This window comes from Heterocephalus glaber, unplaced genomic scaffold (genome assembly GCF_053883595.1).
Source record: "Heterocephalus glaber isolate CG9 unplaced genomic scaffold, H.glaber_assembly_v1.0 deba00001442, whole genome shotgun sequence".
Taxonomy (NCBI): domain Eukaryota; kingdom Metazoa; phylum Chordata; class Mammalia; order Rodentia; family Bathyergidae; genus Heterocephalus; species Heterocephalus glaber.
The window spans coordinates 54,625,149-54,647,582 of NW_028258296.1; the positions used below are offsets into that span (position 1 = coordinate 54,625,149).

The 22,434-nt window shown below is 38.8% G+C and overlaps 2 protein-coding genes across 34 annotated transcripts in view; one reads left to right on the plus strand and one right to left on the minus strand.

Moving 5' to 3' along the window:
* The window catches only part of LOC147827759 (uncharacterized), a 52,609-nt gene extending 40,331 nt beyond the window's left edge, over positions 1–12,278 (minus strand). The window contains exon 1 of the mRNA XM_087212739.1: positions 1–12,278. This exon is cut by the window's left edge and continues 25,396 nt beyond it. Within this exon, the coding sequence (XP_087068865.1) occupies positions 11,540–12,046 (507 nt within the window). The 5' untranslated portion in view covers positions 12,047–12,278 and the 3' untranslated portion in view covers positions 1–11,539.
* Positions 1–22,434, plus strand: part of Pde4dip (phosphodiesterase 4D interacting protein) — a 248,460-nt gene that overhangs the window by 147,060 nt on the left and 78,966 nt on the right. For 18 of the 33 annotated variants that reach the window (XM_013075467.3, XM_087212735.1, XM_004853867.4 and 15 more), the window contains 2 exons: positions 21,337–21,468; positions 22,148–22,267. In XM_013075467.3, the coding sequence (XP_012930921.1) occupies positions 21,337–21,468; positions 22,148–22,267 (252 nt within the window). Of the gene's footprint in view, positions 1–12,277; positions 13,428–21,336; positions 21,469–22,147; positions 22,268–22,434 lie in introns of those variants that run through there. The other 15 variants (XM_087212726.1, XM_004853861.4, XM_004853860.4 and 12 more) reach the window with 1 other exon arrangement.

The following is a 22,434-nucleotide window of genomic DNA, read 5'->3' on the forward strand; positions in this document are numbered from 1 at the left end:
TGAAGCTTCACTATATAGCACACAGTATACAAAGTGGGCTTGGAGAATGTGAATCACTTGTTGCAATGAACTCATAATTTAAGTACGGGTCTGGTTTTTTTTTTTTTTTGGTACCGGGGATCAAACTTGGGATCTTGTGCTTGAGAGGCAGGCGGAAGCACCACTGAGCTAAATCCCCAGCCTCTGGTATATTTTTTTAAATTCAGTATTATTTTTGAAGGCAGTCATAGAGACTTCTGTTGTCTTATCATTGGGTCTTTTGCCCTTTTCAAAGAAGGTCTCCAGTGATGTTTGGTTTTTACTCATTTTGTCAAAGATTAGCTTGCGGGCTTACCAAATCTGTAAGTGAGAAAGTGCAGTGTGGGAAAGGGGCATGGATGGAAGTGGTAAATAAAATAACGGGTGGTCCATCCATGGACTAAAATAAGTGTCTGTTTCTGACTTAGAGCCTTGCAGATGCAGCACATGCAGCTTATCACTTGCCATTCACTGATAGGGTTCTGATAGGAGTCTGCAAGCAATTGACTCATTATAGTCTCCGTGCAGTCAAACCTCTCTGCTAATGTTAATCTGTATTTGCAGCTACTCCTTAGTGCTAGCATCACTGCCTTAGCTCCAGTCAGATCATCAAGCATTAGATCCTCATAAGGACTGTGGAATCTATATCCTTTGTATGCACAGTTTAGTTTATGCTCTATAAGAATCTAATGTTACCATTGATCTGACAGGAGGCAGAGCTCTGGTGGTAATGCAAGTGGTATGGAGCAGTTGTTAATACAGTTAACTTTGTTTGCTTGCCTGCTGCTCACCTCATACTATGTGGCTTAGTTCCTAATGGGTACTGGTCCATGGTCCAAAGGTTGGAGACACTCTGCCCTCAGTCACTCTCTGGCTTCCTACTTTTGCATGGGATCTTTTGCTTGCCATGATGTCATTCGTTAGGCCCCCACCAAAAGGCAAACCAAAGGATCCATTTAATGTTGTCTTTTCAGCCTCCAAAACTGTGAGATAAATATACCTCTTTACCTTATAAAGTTAGCTTGCCTCAGGTTTTTCTTTATAGTAACAGAAAACTGATACGTGAGGCTAGGAGTTTTGGATTTCTTGTAGGCAGGAGACAGTGATGGATTGTTACTATGAATGATCTGGAAATAATGAGCAAGTTGATTAGAGCTATAACTTCTAGGGCTGTATGATATAGTTCAGATGTGAGGTTTTAAGAATCTGAAATGTAAAGTATAGTAAAAATGTGAAGCAAGAAACATATGCAAGAGATGTTTGAAAAAAGGATTGAGAAGAACTAAGCATTTTGCTTGACAGGGAGAGATTCTGAAGAATTAAAGGCAACACCTCTGAAGTCAAGCCCTCTCAATTTACAAGTCCACCAATTATACATAGTCATATAGGGAAATGTTATATCTGACTTTATCCTAATTTCTCTGTGGCTGGTGACATTGTTAAAAGATCTCTACCATTATGGAAACTCTTTCTTTCTCTTACCTGTGCTCTGATTTCAAGAGAACTATAGTACTTAGTTTTCTCAGTTACATAACCTTAGCATGTCCAAAGTCAAAATTTTCATATCTTTTTGCAACTGAGTTCTCCAACTCCCATATTTCTGTTTACACCATTCTTCTATCAGCCTTCTAGACCCAAAGTAATATTTCAATCTTTAACTTTTTTCTTTCACCCCCTCTTCATTCCTTCAACATGATTTTTTTATTTACCAATTTCTTTCCACGTGTACAACATTTACTACCCCACACATGGATAACTGTAATTGATTTTTTGCAGGTCTTTCTGTGATTATTCCAAAACCTCCCTCTAAAACTGCAGTCCATCCATTGCCTGGCTAATTTTCCTAAAATAATGTTTCCATTATGCCTTTCTTTGTTCAAGTCTATGACACTGAGTCTAAATTCTTTTGCCTTTGTCAAAATATTGCAACAAAATTGTAGTTGCCAAGACACAGTTGGCCCTTGAGACATGAACCTGGACATTTAACCCCCCTTTCCCCACAACATCTTCCTTTACCTACAAGTTAACAGTATGTTCAACCCCAACTTCCAAGACTTTTTTTAAATTAAGTTTATTGGCACATTTTAGGTATACAGTACAGTTACATTCATCATTGGGATCTTGTAACTTTACATGATCTATCTTGGTTCTTATTTTTTCCCCATTCCCCTGCCCTCCCTTTACCCCCTCCACCATTCCCTATTTATAAAGACTTTGTTTCCATTTTTTCCTTTTCTCATATTTTTTTCTTTTCCCTGCTTTCCTTTCCCCTACCTTTCCCACCTCCCCAACACCTTTAGACCTTTTCTTCCTATTTCAATTATCAATTATACATTTCAATCCTTATTTACACTTTTAGTTTTTCACACTCCAAGACTTTTGATGATGCTGTTTCCTTCTGATTGAGTCCCTTCCTTTGGCTTGTCCATCCTGACATCCACTTCAGGTACTCCACTTCAAAACACTCCATCTTATCCATTTTAAGTACCATGCCTGTCCCTTTCAACTATATCAGCCCACTATCTCAGTTTTTTTTTTTGCACTCACATTAAATTTAAGTCAGTACTATTTAGTTTACCAATTGTTCTAATTGCAGCATATACTTTTTCAATTTGACAGATTTAACAGATACTTTAAAATTTACTTAACAATCTATGGGTATTTAATAACTTGACTATTCTACCATGGATTTTGCTGAAAAGCATATTAGTACAATCTGTAGATGTATTGGAAATTTCCTGGTTTTAAAGTGAATGTGTCACAGTGCTGCATTAACTGCTGCAAAGCGCGACTGTTTCTGACTTCTTAAAGATATCCAACTAGCACAGGAAAATCATGTACCTGCCTGCTTATGTGTTACCACAAAGCCTAATTGGCCTTACCTTGACATTCTTGGATTTCCTTATTAGCCTCAGCTTTCATGCCAGAATTACTTTTTGAGGGGCACTTTTTATAAAAAATTACTTCATTATCAAACACACACACATACAAAAATTAAAACCATTCAAAGAAGAACAATGCAAGGGAAAAAAACTACAATAATATTCAAATACAATAGAACTCAACCAAAACAAAACTGAAAAGCACTTAAACATTTTTCTATATAACTTAAAAAAGCATCTCAAGCACCAACAAGACACCAGAGGATGTGATTTGTTTCAGAAAGATCCCCAAAACCAACACTGAACAAATAGTGATCTGGAAAAAACCCCAGTTAGCTAGCAGACTCTACATAAGCCAAGCTTCTCCCTAATTTAAATTTCGATACAGTCATATGACAAGAGATGGAAACACAATCCAAGAAATATGTTCTTAGGCAATTTCATCCGTGTGTACCTTTAATTACACTTTCAGTTTCTCACACTAGAGAAACTATTGGGTATTTACACATATGTGTCCTATTTATTTCACTTAAGAAGATGGCCTCAATATGCATCCATTTAGCTATAAATGACTCTAGTTTCTCGTTCTTTATTGCTGAGTAGTACTCCATTTTATAAAAAAAAAAAACACATTTTCTTTATCCAGTTTCCAGTTGATGGGCACTTGGGCTGTTTCCAAGTTTTTGCTATTACAAACTGTGCTCGCTATAAACATGGGTGCACATATATTGCTGTGGTATGATTCTTTTAATTCTTTGGGGAAGATCCCCAGCAGGGGAATAGCTGGATCAAATGGGACCTCTAGTCCTAGTTCTTTGAGGTATCTCCATACTGACTTCCACAGTGGTTGCACCAGTCTGCATTCCCACCAACAATGGAGAAGGGTTGCTTTCTCTCCACATGCCCGCCAGCATTTGTTATTGGATGATTTCTTGATAGCAGCCATTCTTTGTGGGGTGAGGTGGAATCTCAGTGTTGTTTTCATCTGCATCTCTCAAATGACCAGTGATGCTGAACATTTTTTTCATATATTTGCTGCTTTTACTTGTCTGAGAAATTTCTGTTCATTTCAGATGCCCATTTTTGAATTAGGTCTTTGAATTTGGGGGGTCTGATTTTTTTCATTTCTTTATATATTCTAGATAATAGTCCTTTGTCTGAGGTACAGTTGCTGAAAATTTTTTCCCACATTGTAGGCTGTCTCTTAGCTTTGTTGGTGGTTTCTCTTGCAGTGCAGAAACTATTTAATAAGATAAGATCCCAGTTGTCGATTCTTCGTGCAAGTTCCTGTGCCATTGAGGTTTTGTTCATAAAATCTTTTCCTATACCAATGTCTTCAAGAGTTCTACCTAACTTATCTTCCAGCAAATTTAGTGTTTCTGTCTTAATATTTAAATCTCTCATCCTCTTCAATCTTAATTTAGTGCATGGTGATAGGTATGGGTCTAGTTTTAATCTTTGGCAGGTTGAAATCGAGTTTTTTCAACACCATTTATTAAATAGGCTATCTTTACTCCAATGAGGATGGTTGGCTCCTTTGTCAAAGATGAGGTGGTTGAGCATATCTGTAGTCATTTCTGCATCTTCTAATCTATTCCAGTGATCTTCAGGTCTGTTTCTTTGCCAGCACCATGCTGTTTTTATCACGATAGCTTTGTAGTATAGTTTCAAGTTGGGGACTGTAACACCCCTAGCCATATCTCTGTTGCTTAAAATTTCTTTTGCTATCCTAGGTCTCTTCTGGTTCCAAATGAATTTTTGGATTGTTTTCTCTATTTCTGTGAAATATATTGTTGGAATTTCAATCAGCATTGCATTAAACCTATATAATAGTTTTGGAAGTATGGCTATTTTCACTATATTAGTTCTTCCTATCCAGGAACAAGGATTACTTTTTAGTAATTAGAATAGTTATTTCCAGTGTTATAACCTACTACAACTGGTGCTTGGAACATGGGGATTTTCCACCGCTGATTCTCTTGGAAACTCCCTCCCAGCCCAGAATGAGGTGTTCAAAACACTATAATTGGGGGCCAGAGATTTAGCTCAGTGGTTTTGCCGCCTGCTGAGCAAGTGCAAGGACCCGAGTTCGATCCCTGCTGCCCAAGTGCAAGGACCCAAGTTTGATCCCCAGTACAAAAAAAAAACAAAACACTACAACTGTTGTTACCACACACTGAGTATAAAAGTGACTATGCTTCTAAGAGATACTTCCCAGACCCCCAATTCTAGATTTCAAAACAGATAGTACAAAAGATCTCCATCACAGTAATATTTAGGGAGTCTTATTCCAAATGATTATTCAGTTCTCCACACTCAACATAGATTTTATAAGTAGTTCTTCACTGATGGGTTTTTCCATTTATCTTTGGCATCTGCAATATTTTGACTGAGATTTTCCCGAATACAGCTTAAAACAGTTCTAGTTCAATGGTTTTCAGAGTCTGGTTCTGAGACAGCAACATCAGCAAGATCTAATAATTTCCTAGGAATGCAAATTCTTGGGTCCCCAGAACTTACCGAATCATAAACTCTAAGTAGGTCTCAACAATCTATTTTTACAAACCCTCCAGCTGAGTCTGATGTATGCTAAAATTTGAAAACTGCTACTTAAATTCAATTTATTCATATTGTAGATTAGGAATTTAAGGGCCAGACATAAGTGACTTCTAGGACATATAACTAACAAGTCCCTGGGAATGTATTTATCAATCCATTCTGAGGGCAAATTGATGATATAAAAAAATCAATAATTTGTTTAATTCCTAATAGTTTATCATAATATGAAACCTGTTCTCAAATTTCTCTTTATTATGTGCCTTCAATAATTTTTACAAGTAATTGCCCCATATTAAATAATCATAAAAGCCTTTGGTCTTGCCTTAACTACATACCTTGCTTCAATCATAAATACATGGTGCACACACATATATATAAAAGTGTTTTCCAAAGCTCATATGGATAGGAACTGAAAGGTTTTAATTTGCAGTTGGGCCTTTTACAGACTTTCTTCTGGGCTATATTTTATCCTCCTAATTTTTAAAGCTATTCTTTTGCTGAAATAGAGGTTTCTTTCTGTAAAGAAATCCCTCAGTTTACAAATGTTTGAGCAATACACATTTTAAGTGTACTTATTTATCTTTTTAATTCAATCTACTAACGTATAAACTTTATAGATCTAAGTGTTTAGTTTAACAATCTTTGACAATTACAGTGGACCCTTGACTTACTAACTTGATTGGTTCCCAAGGGCTAGTTGTAACTCAAGTTGGTTGTAAGTCAATACAGCTGAGATCTGGATGTATACCTATGTACATGCTATAGATAACAAGGGGCAGATGAATCATCCATTAACCTAATTAACCCATGTCAGGCCGGTCGTAACTTGAGGGTCCACTGTATATGCATCCACATAACCATGATCCAAAACAAGATAGAGAAAATCATCACTCCCCAAATGCTTCTGTACCTCTTTGCAATCAATTTTCATCCTCTCACACTGAAACTACTTCCTGACTTTGATCACTATACATGTATTTTTCCTGGTTTTAGACTTAAATGAAATCACAAAACATGTTCTCATTTATATATAGATTGCTTCTCATTTGTTTGAGATTTATTCATGTTGCATATATCAGAGTTCATTCTTTCTTTCTTTCTATTTTTTGGTACCGGGGATCGAACTCAGGTCGTTGCACTTGTGCAGCAGGTGATGAAACCACTGAGCTAAATCCCTGGCCCTATTTATTTATTTTAAGCAGCACTGGGGATTGAACCTCACACATGCTGGGCAAATGCACTACCAACCACTGAATTACATCCCCAGACCTTCTTTCTAAATTTTATTTTGAGACAGGGTCTTGCTAAGTTGCCCACGCTGGCCTAGAACTTGCAATACTCTTGCTTCAGCCTCCCCAGGAGCAGAGATTACACTATTGTGCCACCATTTTTCTTAGTAACAAATATTTTTCTTATCACAAAAGCAATGTGTACTTATTGTGAGAAAATATCCAATGCAAATGAAGGAAAAGGGGCCGGGGATTTAGCTCAGTGGTGCTGCCACCTGCCTCGAAAGCACAAGGTCCTGAGTTCAATCCCCAGTACTAAAAAAACAAACAAAACAAACAAAAAAACAAATGAAGGAAAAAAGAAAATATCCATAATTCTACTCTCCAGACATAACCACTACTACTAACTTGTATATCTCTTTGAACTTTGGTTTACATAAGCTGTCCATATAATATATTTATCATACACATTACAAAAATTCTAATTTTGAGTTCAAGTATTAACACTTAAACCCAGATATTAGTGAGTTAAATCGGCACAATCTTTAATCTTAACTGTAATCTTTTCTAAATTTAAAAGAAAATACCTGAATTCATATTTATTGCCCCAAATTCAAGTTATATACAGTATAGTGAAAAAGAAAATGTTCTTGCTTAACACCCTCCCCAGTTTTGCATGGTTCTCCATTGAAAGCAAGTGTTAACTAACCACAGTCTTGATTAAGATAATTGATAATGACTGTGAAGTGCTGAATTTATTATCATAATTTTTCATTTAAGTTCTCTTTTTAAATATTTATTTTCAAGTTTTGTTATCTGTACATCAGCAATCTTTTAGTTGTTTTATACTACCAATGATCATGTTAGGACTAGTTCTATATGATAACTTATCACTTTGAGATCCAGGTTTGTTTGGTTTTTTGGGGTTTTTTTTTGGTACGGCAGATCAATCTCAGGACTTTGTGCTTTCGAGGCAGACAAGGTGCCACTGAGCTAAATCCCCAGCCCTGAGATCCAGTTTTTAAGTATTTTCTCTACAAGCAAGTAGTGCATTATCTTCACATTTTGACTGCTGAGTAGAAATATTAATATTCCGGTCTATTTTTAGAAGTCAGGTATGTATAGTTCTCTCCGGATATCAGTCTTTACCTATGGCAAATATAATCTTCAATAGTAAGTTGCCCTTTCACTATTCATACTTCTAAACCAATTTTTCTCTACAGTCATTGTTGTAGTCAGGGTTTGGAAGGGAATAGATTTAATATGGAACACATAATTTGTAGGATTATTTTATAATATTCACCCAAAAAATCCAATCCAGAGGAGTGCAAGAATCTAACCACACACTACAGACTCAAGAGAATCCAGCCAAGGACCTGGATCCCACAGCAATATCCTGCACAAGTCCAGCTGAAGGCCTAAAGTCCAAGCAATGTCCTCCATGAGTCCAGCCAATGGCCTAGAGCCCTCGGCAATGTCTCATGCTCATCTGTATGGAGGATCTGCACCTGGAAGGCCAAAAGGCCAGTGGTGGAAGCCCCACAGTAGAAAACCTTTGCCAGTAGGGTGAAGGATTTATGCCACCAGGCTGAGGGCTCTACCCTGGAGCCAGGAAGTGATACTCACTCACAGTGAAGATTAGAACTCCCCTGATGAGAACAGCAGCCATTCCCAGGGATATCGAGACCTGAGCTCTTCCTCTTATGAGAACAGCCAAGTTTGCATCAGGAAAGCCAAGTTCACAAGCTTCTCCTAGAAAATCAACAGCCCTCGATCCTCCTCTCTAGCTCTCTTTTGATGCTGTTGGCAACAATCCTCAGGTGGGTCTTCAATGTCCAGACCATCCTGATTCAGTTCAGCTGGGTGTTGCAAATTGACCATTAGTTTGTCCTCCACAATCCACCACTGGTCAATTTGATAACTATACACATTTCCTTAAACCATAGTCCCCAGTGGCAGATTTGTGAAAAGTTAACATATCCCAATCTTTTCAAATTTACATTAATATAACAATTACATATATATAGTATTGCACTAATTTCCACATTATGGCTTCAAATTTTAAAACTCTTTGGGTTTCAATTTATTTATTTATTTATTTATATTTTTTCCGGTACTGGGAATCGAACTCAGGACCTTGTGCTTGCAAGGCAGACCCAGTGCCACTGAGCTAAATCCCCAGTCCTGGGTTTGCATTTAAGTATGTGAATTAAAAACTTGTCTTATATACATCGACATCATATTACTACATTAAAATCATGGTAGGAGAGAGCTATTAAAATCACAATCCTTGCTTCCCATTAACTTTGACAACAGGTGGGCAGCACTAAAAGACATCCCAAGGGATCTCCTGCATTCCAAATACACTCTTCCCTTCTGGTAAAAGGTCACAGGTCACTTTTCCATTGTCTTGTTCTTTTTCAACAACCATGTTCTCCTCTGTTTCATCCTTGCAATCCATACCCTCAGTGGAGATTCTCCTGGCCAAAAGCTTCAAATCACCCTGCTGTTTCTCCACTCTTAATTTCCAACATATATCCAGCCAAAAGCCCTCAACAGTAACCATGCCACCATCCCAACAATATACTGCATTGATATTTTTCTGCCACACAGGCAATGTTTCTAAACACAAGCAAAATGTAGACCAACTTCCTGCCAAAGCACAACATACACTGCCTGGGATCTAGCAGTCAATGCAGTCAACAGAAGCCTCCTAGGCCTCATCCTAACTGGCAGCATTTCCAAAGTACTCTGATTTACCAGGCTCTGACCAGAGTCTCCCATATAGTTTAGAGCATACCAGGGCTGCCTCTTTGGTCAGTCTCTCAAAACCTTTCCAAATTAATTCTCAAAGCTTTTAAGCTTAAGTCACATGGCCAGGCAACATCCCAGTAATGACCCCACTTCTGGTACCAAATTTCTGTGTTAGTTATTTTTCTCTTCTTGCTGAGACAAAATGCCCAACACCTAAAGTTAAAGGGGGAAAGATTTATTTGGCTTACAGTTTGTAGATGTTTCAGTTCATAATTGGCTGGCTTCAAGGCAGAGATGGCAAACAGGCGTCACAGAGGAGAAACAACATGGTTCGAACAAGGTAGCAAAGGCAACAAGGAACCTTAACAACATCTTTGTACCCCCTGTATCTATTCAGACTCCTGGGATTAGGACAGTGCTAAAGGGGATTAGGGCGGTGCCAGACCAATTACTCATATGTAGTGATTTAGTAATCACAGGTCCTTAATCCTGGCATCACACACTCTAGATTCACCCACTTAGGACTGCATGAGACTTTGGGTGCACATCTAAACCCAAACCATAACAGTCATTAAGGTTTGAACACTATTAGTCAGATGCAAAGTATTATTTAGGGTTTGCACTTGAAAGGCACTTTGTTTCATTAGAGTCCTTGATTATTGTCTTAATTTGTAGTTTTATGGACCTTTTGAGTCCTTGCTGCTCTGTGGGACAAGACTTAGTATAGCAGGGCAGTGTCCAGGCATGCAGTCTATCCATCAGTCACTGTGAGTCCAGAAGTTCTTTGCCTTCCTAGACATCACTACAGATTCCAAAGATTGTTGCTTATTTCTTATTACTTTGAAGCTCATAAACCTAGAGTCAAAAAATGCAGCTGTAGTTTTACCTGGATCTCTTATTTTACAGTCTTGCTTTTAGTGTCAACATGCACATTTAGGTGCAACTACGCATGCAAAGTTGTCACCCATTAAACCCAGCAGTCTGACTGTCCTCTTGTGTTGAGCTGCCAAGATTTTGTTATGGTGTATGTGCACAGGGCCTTATGTTTTAACATTACTTTTAAATATTCCATTGTAATATTAAGATAAGAACAACAGTTGTTATTTAATTGGCTAGACACTGTTAAAGCATTTCCTCCCAGGCATCTCATTTAATCCTTAATAAAAGGTTCGGAGTTTAGTATGAGCTCTCAATAAGGGCACTTGGGCGTCTCCAGGCACAGGAGTATGGGCTCTGTCCTGGGGATCAGGTTCAGAAATACTTGAGACTGCTACTGCCCTTATCTCACAAGGCCAAGTTGGTGAAATTTAGCATTATTATAAACGGGAACTTGGTGCTCTAGGGACTTGATTGCTGAGGTCACTGTTCCTCCTGTCTGGTATCTGCATGCCTCTCAAGCCAGGAAGAGAATTCCTTATCACAAATGATCTGTGATACCTACGTTCTACCTAGCCCAAGCTCCAGCTTCCCTCCTCTTTGTGTGCATTCCAAGTTCTCTAACCAACGGTGGGAGCATTTAATACCGTAAAGTGTTGAGAAAGGGTACTAAGTGAAGTCAGTGCAATTCTTAGTCCTATTTCTGCTAAGAAAGCACTCCCCCAAACTCTCCTAACTGTTGCTCAAAGCTGAGTCTTTTGTGCTACTGTCTACTGTCCTCAGCTTCAAAAGGACTGTCGTCTACCTGAGCCTCAAAGAGAATTAATTCCAAGGCGTTCATCTACTCCCAGGTAGCTCCATTTTTCTCTTCTTTATCTGAAAAATGCTGCTTAGCCAGATGCATTTACATGGTATTTGCTGGACTCTTACTTGGGCGATTGTACCTTTTCTTGACCCCCACCCAATACAGGGCAAATCACCTCGGGGTGCTAACCTTACTCCCCTCCCCCAACACCGAAGGGGAAAACACTTTGTCTTCTCTTCCCTGGAAACGTCCAATAGTCGTGGGAGGGCTTGAACTGGCTTCTAAGGCCTTACCTGCCCTCTCGAGTTATCAACCTTCTCCACCCTCCTCAGTGGCCTGCAGCCTGCGGACCTTTGCCCCGGGCTGGGCGGCGGGAGGAAGTGGGGCCGCGGCGGGAGTAGGCGGCGCGGACGCGACTAGAGGCGCTGCCGGGCCGCTCGGGCCAGGGTACGTGGCACTGCTCGAGGACAGAGGGGGAGGGGACTCGGGACAGCAGGCCGAGGCGGAGGGATCCTAGAGAGGCTCGATGCACGGTTTGGGTGAGCTCTCAGCAGAGGAAGGTATCCTGACAGTAACAAGCCTTCGTCCCGCTCTCCACTTCGCACTCGCTTCCCACCCACGCCGCACCCAGCCCGCAGGCCAGGACAGCACTCCACCGCCCGCAGCGGTGACAGGATTTGTGGCGGGGGACTGGCTCGCAGCCCGCATGCGCAGAGCGGGAGCCGCTGGCGGACTACAGTTCCCAGAGGAGCCTCTCCGGGCTCCGGGCGCCCGGCCGCCGGCGCCATCTTGAAATCTGATGCTCTGTCTCCCGGCTTTGCGTCAGCCTCGGGCGGCCGCGAGAATCCACAACACCGGGCCCGCTCGCCCGGGAGGACGCTAAGGACGCCACGGCTGGCGGGAGAGACAGCTGTGAGAGACATGGCAAGGCCGCAGCTCGGCTCGCGCCGCAGTCCCACAGCATCCCCCTGAGGCGACTCGGCGCCGCCCCCTGCCCGAGGGGCGGGGCTGAGTGTGGTACCCGGCGGTGGGGTGCCGGGGTGCCGAGGTGCCCTGCAGAGTGGGGACCCAGCCGGCCGGGCTGTGTTGCCGGCCAGGGACCGCCGAGGCGGGGGTCGGGGCGCAGTCCAGAGCCAGCGCGCGGTCACCCGGCAGGCTCAGCACCCGCTGGAAGCGAAGATGAAGGAGATTTGCAGAATCTGTGCCCGGGAGCTGTGTGGAAATCAGCGGCGCTGGATCTTCCACACGGCGTCCAAGCTCAACCTCCAGGTTCTGCTTTCACACGTCCTGGGTAAGGATGTCTCTCGCGACGGCAAAGGCGAATTTGCTTGCAGCAAGTGTGCTTTCATGCTCGATCGAATCTATCGATTCGACACCGTTATCGCCCGCATCGAAGCCCTTTCTATTGAGCGCCTGCAGAAACTGCTCCTGGAGAAGGATCGCCTCAAGTTCTGCATTGCCAGCATGTATCGGAAGAATAATGATGACTCTGGCGCGGAGACGAAGGCGGGGAGTGGGACGGTTGACATTTCCGGCTTACCCGATGTGAGATACTCTGCACTGCTCCAGGAAGATTTTGCCTATTCGGGGTTTGAGTGCTGGGTGGAAAATGAAGATCAGATGCAGGAACCACATAGCTGCCATGCTTCCGAAGGCCCTGGCAACCGACCCAGGAGATGTCGAGGTTGTGCGGCTTTGCGGGTTGCTGATTCTGACTACGAAGCCATTTGTAAGGTGCCTCGAAAAGTGGCCAGAAGTATTTCCTGCGGGCCTTCTAGCAGGTGGTCTACCAGCATTTGCACTGAAGAACCTGCATTGTCCGAGATTGGGCCACCGGACTTAGCAAGCACAAAGATCCCCCCAGATGGAGAAAGCATGGAGGAAGGAACACCGGGTTCCTCTGTGGAATCTTTGGATGTGAGTGTCCAGGCCAGTCCTCCTCAGCAGAAGGAGGAGGAATCTGACAGAAGTGCGAAGGAACTTGTAAAGTGTGACTTTTGTTCGGATGAGCAGGCTCCACAGCCTATGTGTAATCATAAACTGGAGCTAGCTCTTAACATGATTAGAGGTCTTGATTATAAGCCTATCCAGAGCCCCCGAGGGAGCAGGCTTCCTATTCCAGTGAAATCCAGCCCACCTGGAACCAAGCCTGGCCATAGTATGACAGATGGAGTTTGTTCCAATTTCCTTAACAGGTCTTTGAAACCCCTTTACAAGACACCTATGAGTTATCCCTTGGAGATTTCAGACCTTCAGGAGCTGTGGGATGATCTCTGTGAAGAGTATTTGCCTCTCCGACTTCAGGTATATGAAATGGCTGTACAGTACTTTTCTGACTATAGCTAGCTGCCCTTGGGCTTCGCATGATTTCACATGGTTTCTTTCTTTCTCGATTTGAGACAGTTAATCATTGAGCCCATTTTGGCTGTACCATTTTCTTTTATGTCTCATTTAGTTAAATGTGATTTACACCCAGATAATTTATTTTTTTACAATTTTGTCTGTAATGTTACCAGTTGGCTTTCCTATTATCAAAATTGTCTAGCTTTTAAGGCAAAAAGATTCCCAATTCATTTTTCTCCTACAAAAAGACATTTAATCTCTCACTCCTGGCACTAGAACTTTGTCTCTTGCCTCCTTTTCATCACCCCCCACCCCCTGCTTGTTTTAGATTTATAGATACTTTCTCCTCTGGCTTTCTGTAAGGGAGTTCTCTAGTTAGTTCTTCCAGTGTTAAACCTTCCATTCTCAAAATGCTTCAAAATAATTAGAACATAAAGTAAAAGTTTGAGGAAAACCTATTATTCACCAGTAAAGGATTGTGACATCTGGGCAATATTTATTATAATGAATGTATCATTTAAGGATTAATGGTGATTTATTCATAGAAGATACTGAGGAGTTCAAATATTGTCACTGAAAATGTTAAGATGAAAACTATATTTTTTCTAAATATAAAAAAGCAGTTTTTCTACTGAGTTCTGTTAGAATGTATTTGGTATTAAGAGTCATCCATTATACTTCTTGCTTTCTTTATTTTATGAAAAAATGAAACAATTTCATAACAAAATGAGACAATAACAATAGTTAATATACTCAAAGTAAAGTACAAGACATAAATCAAAAAGATTCTTACAAAAAAGACAGATAGTAACAACTTTTCAATGAACTAAGATAAACGGGGGAATAAATGAAACAAATTAGGATATATATTGAAGTATTTTTGAAACAACAGAATATGTAATTTGGGGAAGTATTTGAACTTCTCCCTACTTCCTATTTGTCTCTCTTCTATTTTGCTCTTCACTTTCTTAATGACTAGAGAATAGCATTTGGTCCTAGTTTGAGCTCCTCATTTCTGTCCAGTTGATTACAGACCACCCTTCTAAATTCAGCTATATAAAGGATAGCTGCTGTTTTGTTTCCATATCAGCAGTAGATGCTAGGTTCAACTAACTTTGAAAAACCTCCTGGCAAATTCCATTTTGTACAGATTTTTTAGTGGTACCCTTGCAAAGGTATAGAAGGCATTTGGGGGAAGCCTGGAACTGGTCAACAGAATTCTAGAAATTTAGAGCTTGATAACATGAAATTGTTGATTATCACATGAAATTTTTGAAAAAATTTCTATTGTATATAAAATTTGTATCACTATAAAACTTCAGTAGAAAATAGGAGAAACATTTTTTAAATTTACACAAAATTTGTATAAAACAATTTAGACAAAATTATCAGAAATATATGAAATTATCAGAAATTATATGAAAAGTGTTAAAAAGTAAACAAAATGAAGTACTATCATTTGTATAAAATGTTTAGTATTATATGTATAATGAATGTGTACTTATTTTTTATTGTTTTTTTTCAGTGCAGCTGGATTTGGGCCTAACACTGTTTCTGTGACCAGATGTTGATGTTACAAATTAAACAAAGTTCTCACATTAGGATTTAAAAGTAGATTAGGCATGGTGGATGGGAAGAAAGTTGTTTTCCTCTTTCAAGTAGGAAATACTATACAAAGGTAAAGATTTAGAAAGTTAAGAGGAAAATGAGGGATTTTTTTCTCCATATTTAATTAAAAATACTATCCTTTGGTGCTGAGACAATAAATTTTGGAGTTGGGAAAGATTTTAAAGAACATCTCATTCAGTCTCTCCGTTTAGAGAGTTGGCAAGCTCGTGGTTCAAATAACTTAGCCCATGTAGAACTAAAGCTTCCCGACCATGTTCAGTCAAGGCCTTTAAATTCTGTACATTAAACCACATTGCATGAGGTACATCAACTTAATAAAGTACTTATTTTAAACCAATAGACTTTTTTCTGTAACCAAAGGATTCCAGGAGGATTCTTTAGGAATTTTTGGAACAAAATTATTACCTGAATGAGCAAGTATAAACTATTGTAACTATATCTTTAGTCAAAATCCTTTACCTCACTAAGTTTGGACATTAGAACTTTAAAATAATAGAATATCACCTCTTTGCTATCACTTGGCTTACATTGTTTGTAGAATAATGAAACAGGGATGAAGGAGAAAATACCACCCAACTTCAAGAAACTTTTAATTGCTATGCTGTTTTCGCTAATAATTGAAGATATAGGGGAACAGATAAATTGGGCTCAAAGTGTTTGTAAATAAAATACATATTTTAGTCTGGGCACTTGATCTATTGTTTACATCTGACTGCCTTTTAAGCTCCTTAAGAGCTCTTATGCTTTAGGACAAAGCCCCAGCGAGGTGTCTCAGACAGATTGGTTTGTGTCTGTTCCTCTGAACAAATGTGAAAAGAACAGAAATAATGTAACTATTTTGGTCATTCTCTTTTTAGTTCATAGAAAGAAAAAAACATGAAAGAAAATTTTTTCTTAGTTAAATTATACTACAAATCAGAAGAAAACCTGTTATTCTAAAGAGTGAGATTATTTTAGGTGATTTTGATTCCTTTGTTTAATCCTCCACCTCCCTCATCATATACACTATTAAATATCAATATAAGGCTTCTTCCTGATTGCTTGTCTTTCTTCTGTTTCCCTTCCTGCTTTCGTTCCTTCCTTCTCTCCTTTGTTCTATTTTTTTTTTCTGTTCTTCCTTTCTTTCTTTCCTTCCTTCCTTCCTTCCTTCCTTCCTTTTCTTTCTTATATTAAAGGAAAACAAAGTATATAGTTCTTCTGGTTACTGCTTTTCTAATGTTGTCCAAAATGATTTATTTTCTTTCAATAAAATTTATGTCCAAAGACCCAAGGCTCTTTAGATACATAAAGGTTTGAAAAGGGTTTGCCTTATTCTGTAGTTCCCTTCTTTATTGTCTGGCCCCAAAGTAGAAAAACTATGATAGGAGGTATGTAGTCCCTTAGTAAACAGCAAATCAGAGAACCCTGGTCCATGTGCAGTTTCCTTTTCTAAATTCAAAGAGCAGATCTTTGCTTCCAACCTTACAATGCCAACATCTAGTCGTTTGTCACTATAATCAAATATCTCCCTCATAGTTTAGCTGTATTAAGTCATTTCAGGCTGTTTAGAAGGTGTAACCAGTAGATACTGCTCAAAGATTAGGCCTTTAGTTTTACAGTAGTTGACAATTCTTCTTTGTCTTCTATTAGACTAGAAAATTATCACAACTTAAAACCTGTGACTCACTACTGTGAGGACTAGAATGTACCAAGAAAAATGCTGTTAACTGAAAAGACCTAAAAACTGCCTTTTAGCCTAAATATTCTTAACTGTACAACATTAGGCCTTGAAGCAATTTCCTTTTTCTGATGCTGGGTCAAACTTGACTTAATGTAAATTACATTATCATAATGACTTGATCTTAGTAGCCAAGAATCGGGAATAATACTACTTCTACCAAATAAAGGGTTATTGATTTTAGGCTCTATAAAATCTTATTTGGAGTGATTGGTGTATGTACTTTGTACTTCACAATTCATTGAGCTCTTGACTCACTGTAACTTACTAAGTGCTCTTTTGGCACTGTTATCTGAAGGACCATTTTTCTGATGTATAAAATAATAAATTATAAATGAAGAAACAAACATCTTCTAGCTTTTAAGTCAGTGCTTTATATTGATAGAATTAGAGTCTTCCAATGACTCTTCATGCCAAGATGTATGCAAATAGGATCCAGATTCATTATGTACTTTCCTGTGGCATTCTATGGCCTTAAAATTGCTGTCCTTATGTGTGTGTGTGTGTGTGTGTGTGTGTGTATGGACTTTTATGTGCGTGTGTTCACATATATTTATGTATATATTGGGCTGGGGATTTAGCTCAGTGGTTCTGTCGCCTGCCTCGCAAGCACAAGGTCCTGAGTTCGATCTCCGGTACCAAAAAAAAAAAATTAGGTAATATTTATGTATTTATCAATATATATGGTCTTATTTCTAAGAGAGTATGCAGGATTAGAACATTGGACAGGGAATTGGGAGACAGACCTATTTTTGTTTTGTTTTTAGTCTTATTCATTCAACAAAAACTTTTGATCTCTAAAGTGTTCCTGGCATCATGATAGGCAGTGGGTTTATAGAAATGAAAGATACTAACTTGAGTACATTCTGTTTAATTGGACCCTTTTCCTGATTTCCTGTGTAAACTAGGACAAATTACTTACCTTTTGTAAGTTTCAATTTCCTTATATGTATAATAGAATAGGACCAGATGGTTAAAAAGTTTCCTTCACAGGACTGAGATTCTTTGGTTTGAAGTAAATAAATATATCTCCCTTCCCTGCCATTTTAATCTTGAAGCTATTTTATTTAATTCTGCTTATTATAGTTTAAATTTCAAAAATATTTTATAATAGATGTTACAGGAAAAGTATTTTACACTGATGAAGTAAGTAAAAAGCCAAGTTTTATAGAGAATGTTCTACTATTAATGATAATTTTATTTATAAGTCAGAATTGTAAGTATCTATTAAAAGTTACATCTCTCAGTGGTGTGACACAATTCACATTGTTTCAAGGGACGGTTCCTTTATGTTCAAAACAACAAATGTCTCAAATAATTTTTCTAGAAATCATTATCCTTCTTTTCTTTTTTTTCCTCTCCCACCATCTAATCTGCCAGCAATTCTTAACTGTACTTTCAAAGCATATCCAAATCCATCCATTTATCTCCCCTCTATTACTACCACTAATCAAGCTTCAGTTATCTTTAACCTGCCCTCCTCAGCAGCCTCCTCACTGGTCTCTGTTTCTGCTGCTGGTCCCACAGATCATCACCAAAGAGCAGCTACAGTGATGTTTTGAAAACTCATATGTATGATTTCTGTTTAAAAACACTGTAGTCCATTCTTCTTTCAGTTAGAATGAAATCTACTTTATTAGCTTTGTTGCATGGGCATTGTATATGATCTGGCCCCTGTCTGCCTTTCTGCTTTGTGTCACTATGTCCTTCACCTGTTGTACTCTAGCCCTGAGCTATCCAGTAAGCCAGCTACACCTAGCTTCTGTCACATATGTCACTATTTAGCACTTGAAATGTAGCTAGTCCAAAATGAGATGTGCTGAGTATGAAATATACTGTACCTTGAATTTCAAAGACTTACTAAGAAAAAAACAAAGTGGCCAAATAGTTTTTATATTGATTACATGTTTATAATATTTTGGATGTATTTGTTAAAATATCAAAATTAAGTTCACTTATTTTTCAGTCATTCAATGAAGCTGAATCATTCATTCAGTAAAGCTATTAGGAAGTTAAAAATTACACACATGGCTCACATGGTATTTCTGTTGGAAATTACCCTTTTACTGCATGGTCCTTTCTCTTTCATCTTCCCTTAGCTCTTCCCTCTGCTAGGTTGCTCCTCTGCTGGTCTTTGTAGGACTGGCTCCATTTCATTCCGATCTTCATTGAAATGCTACCTCATGAAAACCTTCCTCTGATCAATATGGAATAACTTAAGCACCCACTCTATCGTGCTATCCTGTTTAACTTCAGAGGGCTCATCACTATCTTGATACTTTCTGTATTTGCTTTTGCATTAAGCTTGAAGAGAATATTACCTTTGTTTGACTTCATACTGCTTCATTTCCAGAACAGTGCCCACCATATGGCACTCAGCAGGTACATATTGAGAGAGTGAATAAATGAAATGATTGACTGCTGTACTAGTAAATGATGCTCAGTAGACATAAGAAAGACCAGTGGATCCTTTTCAGTTTCATTTCTATATAAATAAGCAGTGAGGTCTAGGCTCTGGAGGATGATGTCAGAACTCTAGGTTCTTTTATGAGCTGTTCTATCAACTTGTCAAAACCTTTGTGATCATTTTTATGTCCTGTTTGTAATGTTTCTTAAGGCCTTTTAGGATTTAAAATTTTTGACCTGCCAAATAGTATAGTAGGGGAAAATGGACTTTACTGGCTATTCAGAAATAGGAATGGATTTGTAAAGAGGACAACAGAATATCCAGGTTTGCTTAACATAGTTAGACAGTTGTCCTAATATAAGCATTAATTGAGCCCTTCAACTCCTAAAAGTGGTTTGATGTGATTGATAATTTATTAATTATGTGGTCACTATAAAGGTAGTGGAAGTCAGTATTTTGTATCCATTAGCTTCACACTGGGGTAATTTTTTTTTCCTTTGGATCAGATCCAGGGCTTACACATGCCAGGCAAAGTGCTCTACCACAGAACTACATCCCCAGGCCCAATCTAGGGTAAATTTTGTCTCTTCCAAGAGCCTTTCCTATATTCCTGTTGAAATCAGGTTTTTTTCCTCTGTAGTTTCATGGTGTTACTACCTCCTCAATATACCAACAGTGTTTGGAGCTAGAACCATGCATTTATCAGCATTATATTCCCCCAGTGTCTCACATGGTGCTCTACATATAGCACTTAAGAGATGTTAGAAAAGTTGACAATAGTATGATTTTTTTCTAAAATCTTTCTGTTTCAGTTGTTTACAGGAAGGGATTTAAGATAGTTGTGACTCTACTTCTTAGAAGGTGAGAATATTGATTTTAAAGCTCCTCTATGTATGTATTTACTTATTGATTATGGTACTGAGGATTGATCCCAGGGCCTTTGCACTGGGCTAAATTTTCAGCCCCTTTGTATTCTTTATTTTGAGAAAGGCTTTTGCTAAGTTGGTGAATTGACCACACTGGACTCGACATCCTCCTGATATCCTCAGCTTTACAGAGTGCTGGGTTAGAGGCATGTGCCACCATGCCTGACTTTTCTTCTTCTTTTGAAATAATTTAAAATTTTAGAGATAGTACAAGAGATGTACAGATTATTCCCATATACCACTTACCCAGAATTACTAGTTGCTGATATTTTGTAATTTTTTTACCACTTTCACTTTGATATAGGAACATTATCATCATCATCATTATCACTGTGGTACTAGGGATTGAATCAAGGGCCTTTGTACCATGCTACCTCCTCACCTGGTTTTAATTTTTATTTAGAGACAGTGTCTTAGTCACTAAGTTTCTCAGGCTGGGCTCAAACTTGTGCTCCTTCTGCCTCTGCCTCCCAGAGTGCTGGGATTACAGACATGCACCACCGTGCTCTGCTTTTTAAATTCCCGAATCATGTAAGAATTAGCGGTAGCTATTATACGACTGTACTGTAAATATTTATGCATATATTTCCCTTTTTTTTGTACCGGGGATCGAACTCAGGACCTTATGCTTGCAAGGCAAGCAGCTGCACCACTGAGTCTGCATGTATTTCCTAAGGGCAGGGACATCTCTCACCAACTATAGTACAGTTAGCAAATTTAAGAAATTTAATGTTGATAAAATAGTATTATCTAATACATAGTCCGTATTCAAAAATCAGCCAGTTTTTCCTGTAATATGAACAGGCATGTTGCAAGAAAGGTAATTGGAATACCGTGTAACTTTTCTTCTTTTAGGAATGGTTTAAGTTTAATCCATATGCATTTTCAATTTCCTGATTAAAAGTAGGATGAAGCAAACATTTAGTCATTATAAGCATTTCCTTTTAAAAACGTCCCCTTCTCTTTGTCCTCTGATTAGGTGCTGTTGTGTGAGTGAGTTAGGAAGCATAGTGAAGGTGGAGGTGAATCTGCTCTTACCAAGGAACAGGACTGTTTCAGCAAGTCATACTGATTAAAAATTTGTGCAACAGCTTTGGCTTTCTAAGTCTGGCAAAAGATGCCATAGAGGTTTCAGCATAAAACTTCTTGTTGACTGCACTTAACTCAACTTGCCTTTGTGTTTTTTTATAGTCTGTGCCTGAAGAGTTACTCAGACAACAAAAGCTGAATTCGAATGAAACCACTAGAAGTACACAGTCTATGTCAGATTCCCGCTTGGCCGCACTTCAGGAAAACATCCAGCAAACAGAGGCCACCAACAAGGTATGATCAGTACTGTGCATGTGAAGATCACGGAGTTTCCCTGAGGATGTGACAGGCTCTGTCCTGAGTGGTACACTGAGTAGGACGTGGGAGATGACAACTGTGGATGCCTGGTGCCCTTGAGAATATTTCCCTCCAAAGTATAGTCCTTCCCTTTATTTCTCATGAAGATTTTAGCTGTATATGCACAGGTCAGAATTTCTGGTGTCTTTTGGATGTGTGATTAAAGCTTGTATGCAATCTTAACTGTAGAAGACACCATGACAGGAAGTTCTTGGTTTTGATTTTAGCTTAATTTCTCACTTGTGGATTATAACATTTGCTTAGAAAAATTACCATAATATAGGAGGCCAAGCTTCTGGCTTTGCTAAATAGCTGAAGCTTCTTGATCTTGTGTAAAGAATCCACAGTACTTGTGTGAATAACTCCATCATAGAGAAAGCACAGTGGATGAGAATTGAGTTCACTGAGTATTGAAGAAAGTATCTCATATTTCCTATTACTTTTTCTTTTTGGTTGGTTTCAAACTTAAATGGTTACTGTATGTAGGAAAAAACAACAAGGTAATGTTCCCCAAAAAGTTCATCAAATCATAGACTAGAGGAAGGACTTTATGGTTGCATTTAAGGTTAAAATATATCATTGACCAAACAAACTTTTGCTGTTGTTCTGAATTCAGATTCTTCAAGACAAACTGAACGAAATGAGCTATGAACTAAAGTCTGCTCAGGAGTCATCTCAGAAGCAGGATGGTACAATTCAAAACCTCAAGGAAACTCTGAAAAGCAGGGAAAGTGAGGTAAAATATTTAGGAGTCACAGACCTGTGAGGAAACGATTTGTTCCATGAATGTAGATAAATACTCTAATATTGTAGAAGTGGATTATTGGCATAATAATAAATATCAGCCTGGGAAATTTGTAGGTACAAGATAATGGATTTATTTCCAGTTTACTAACATGTTTG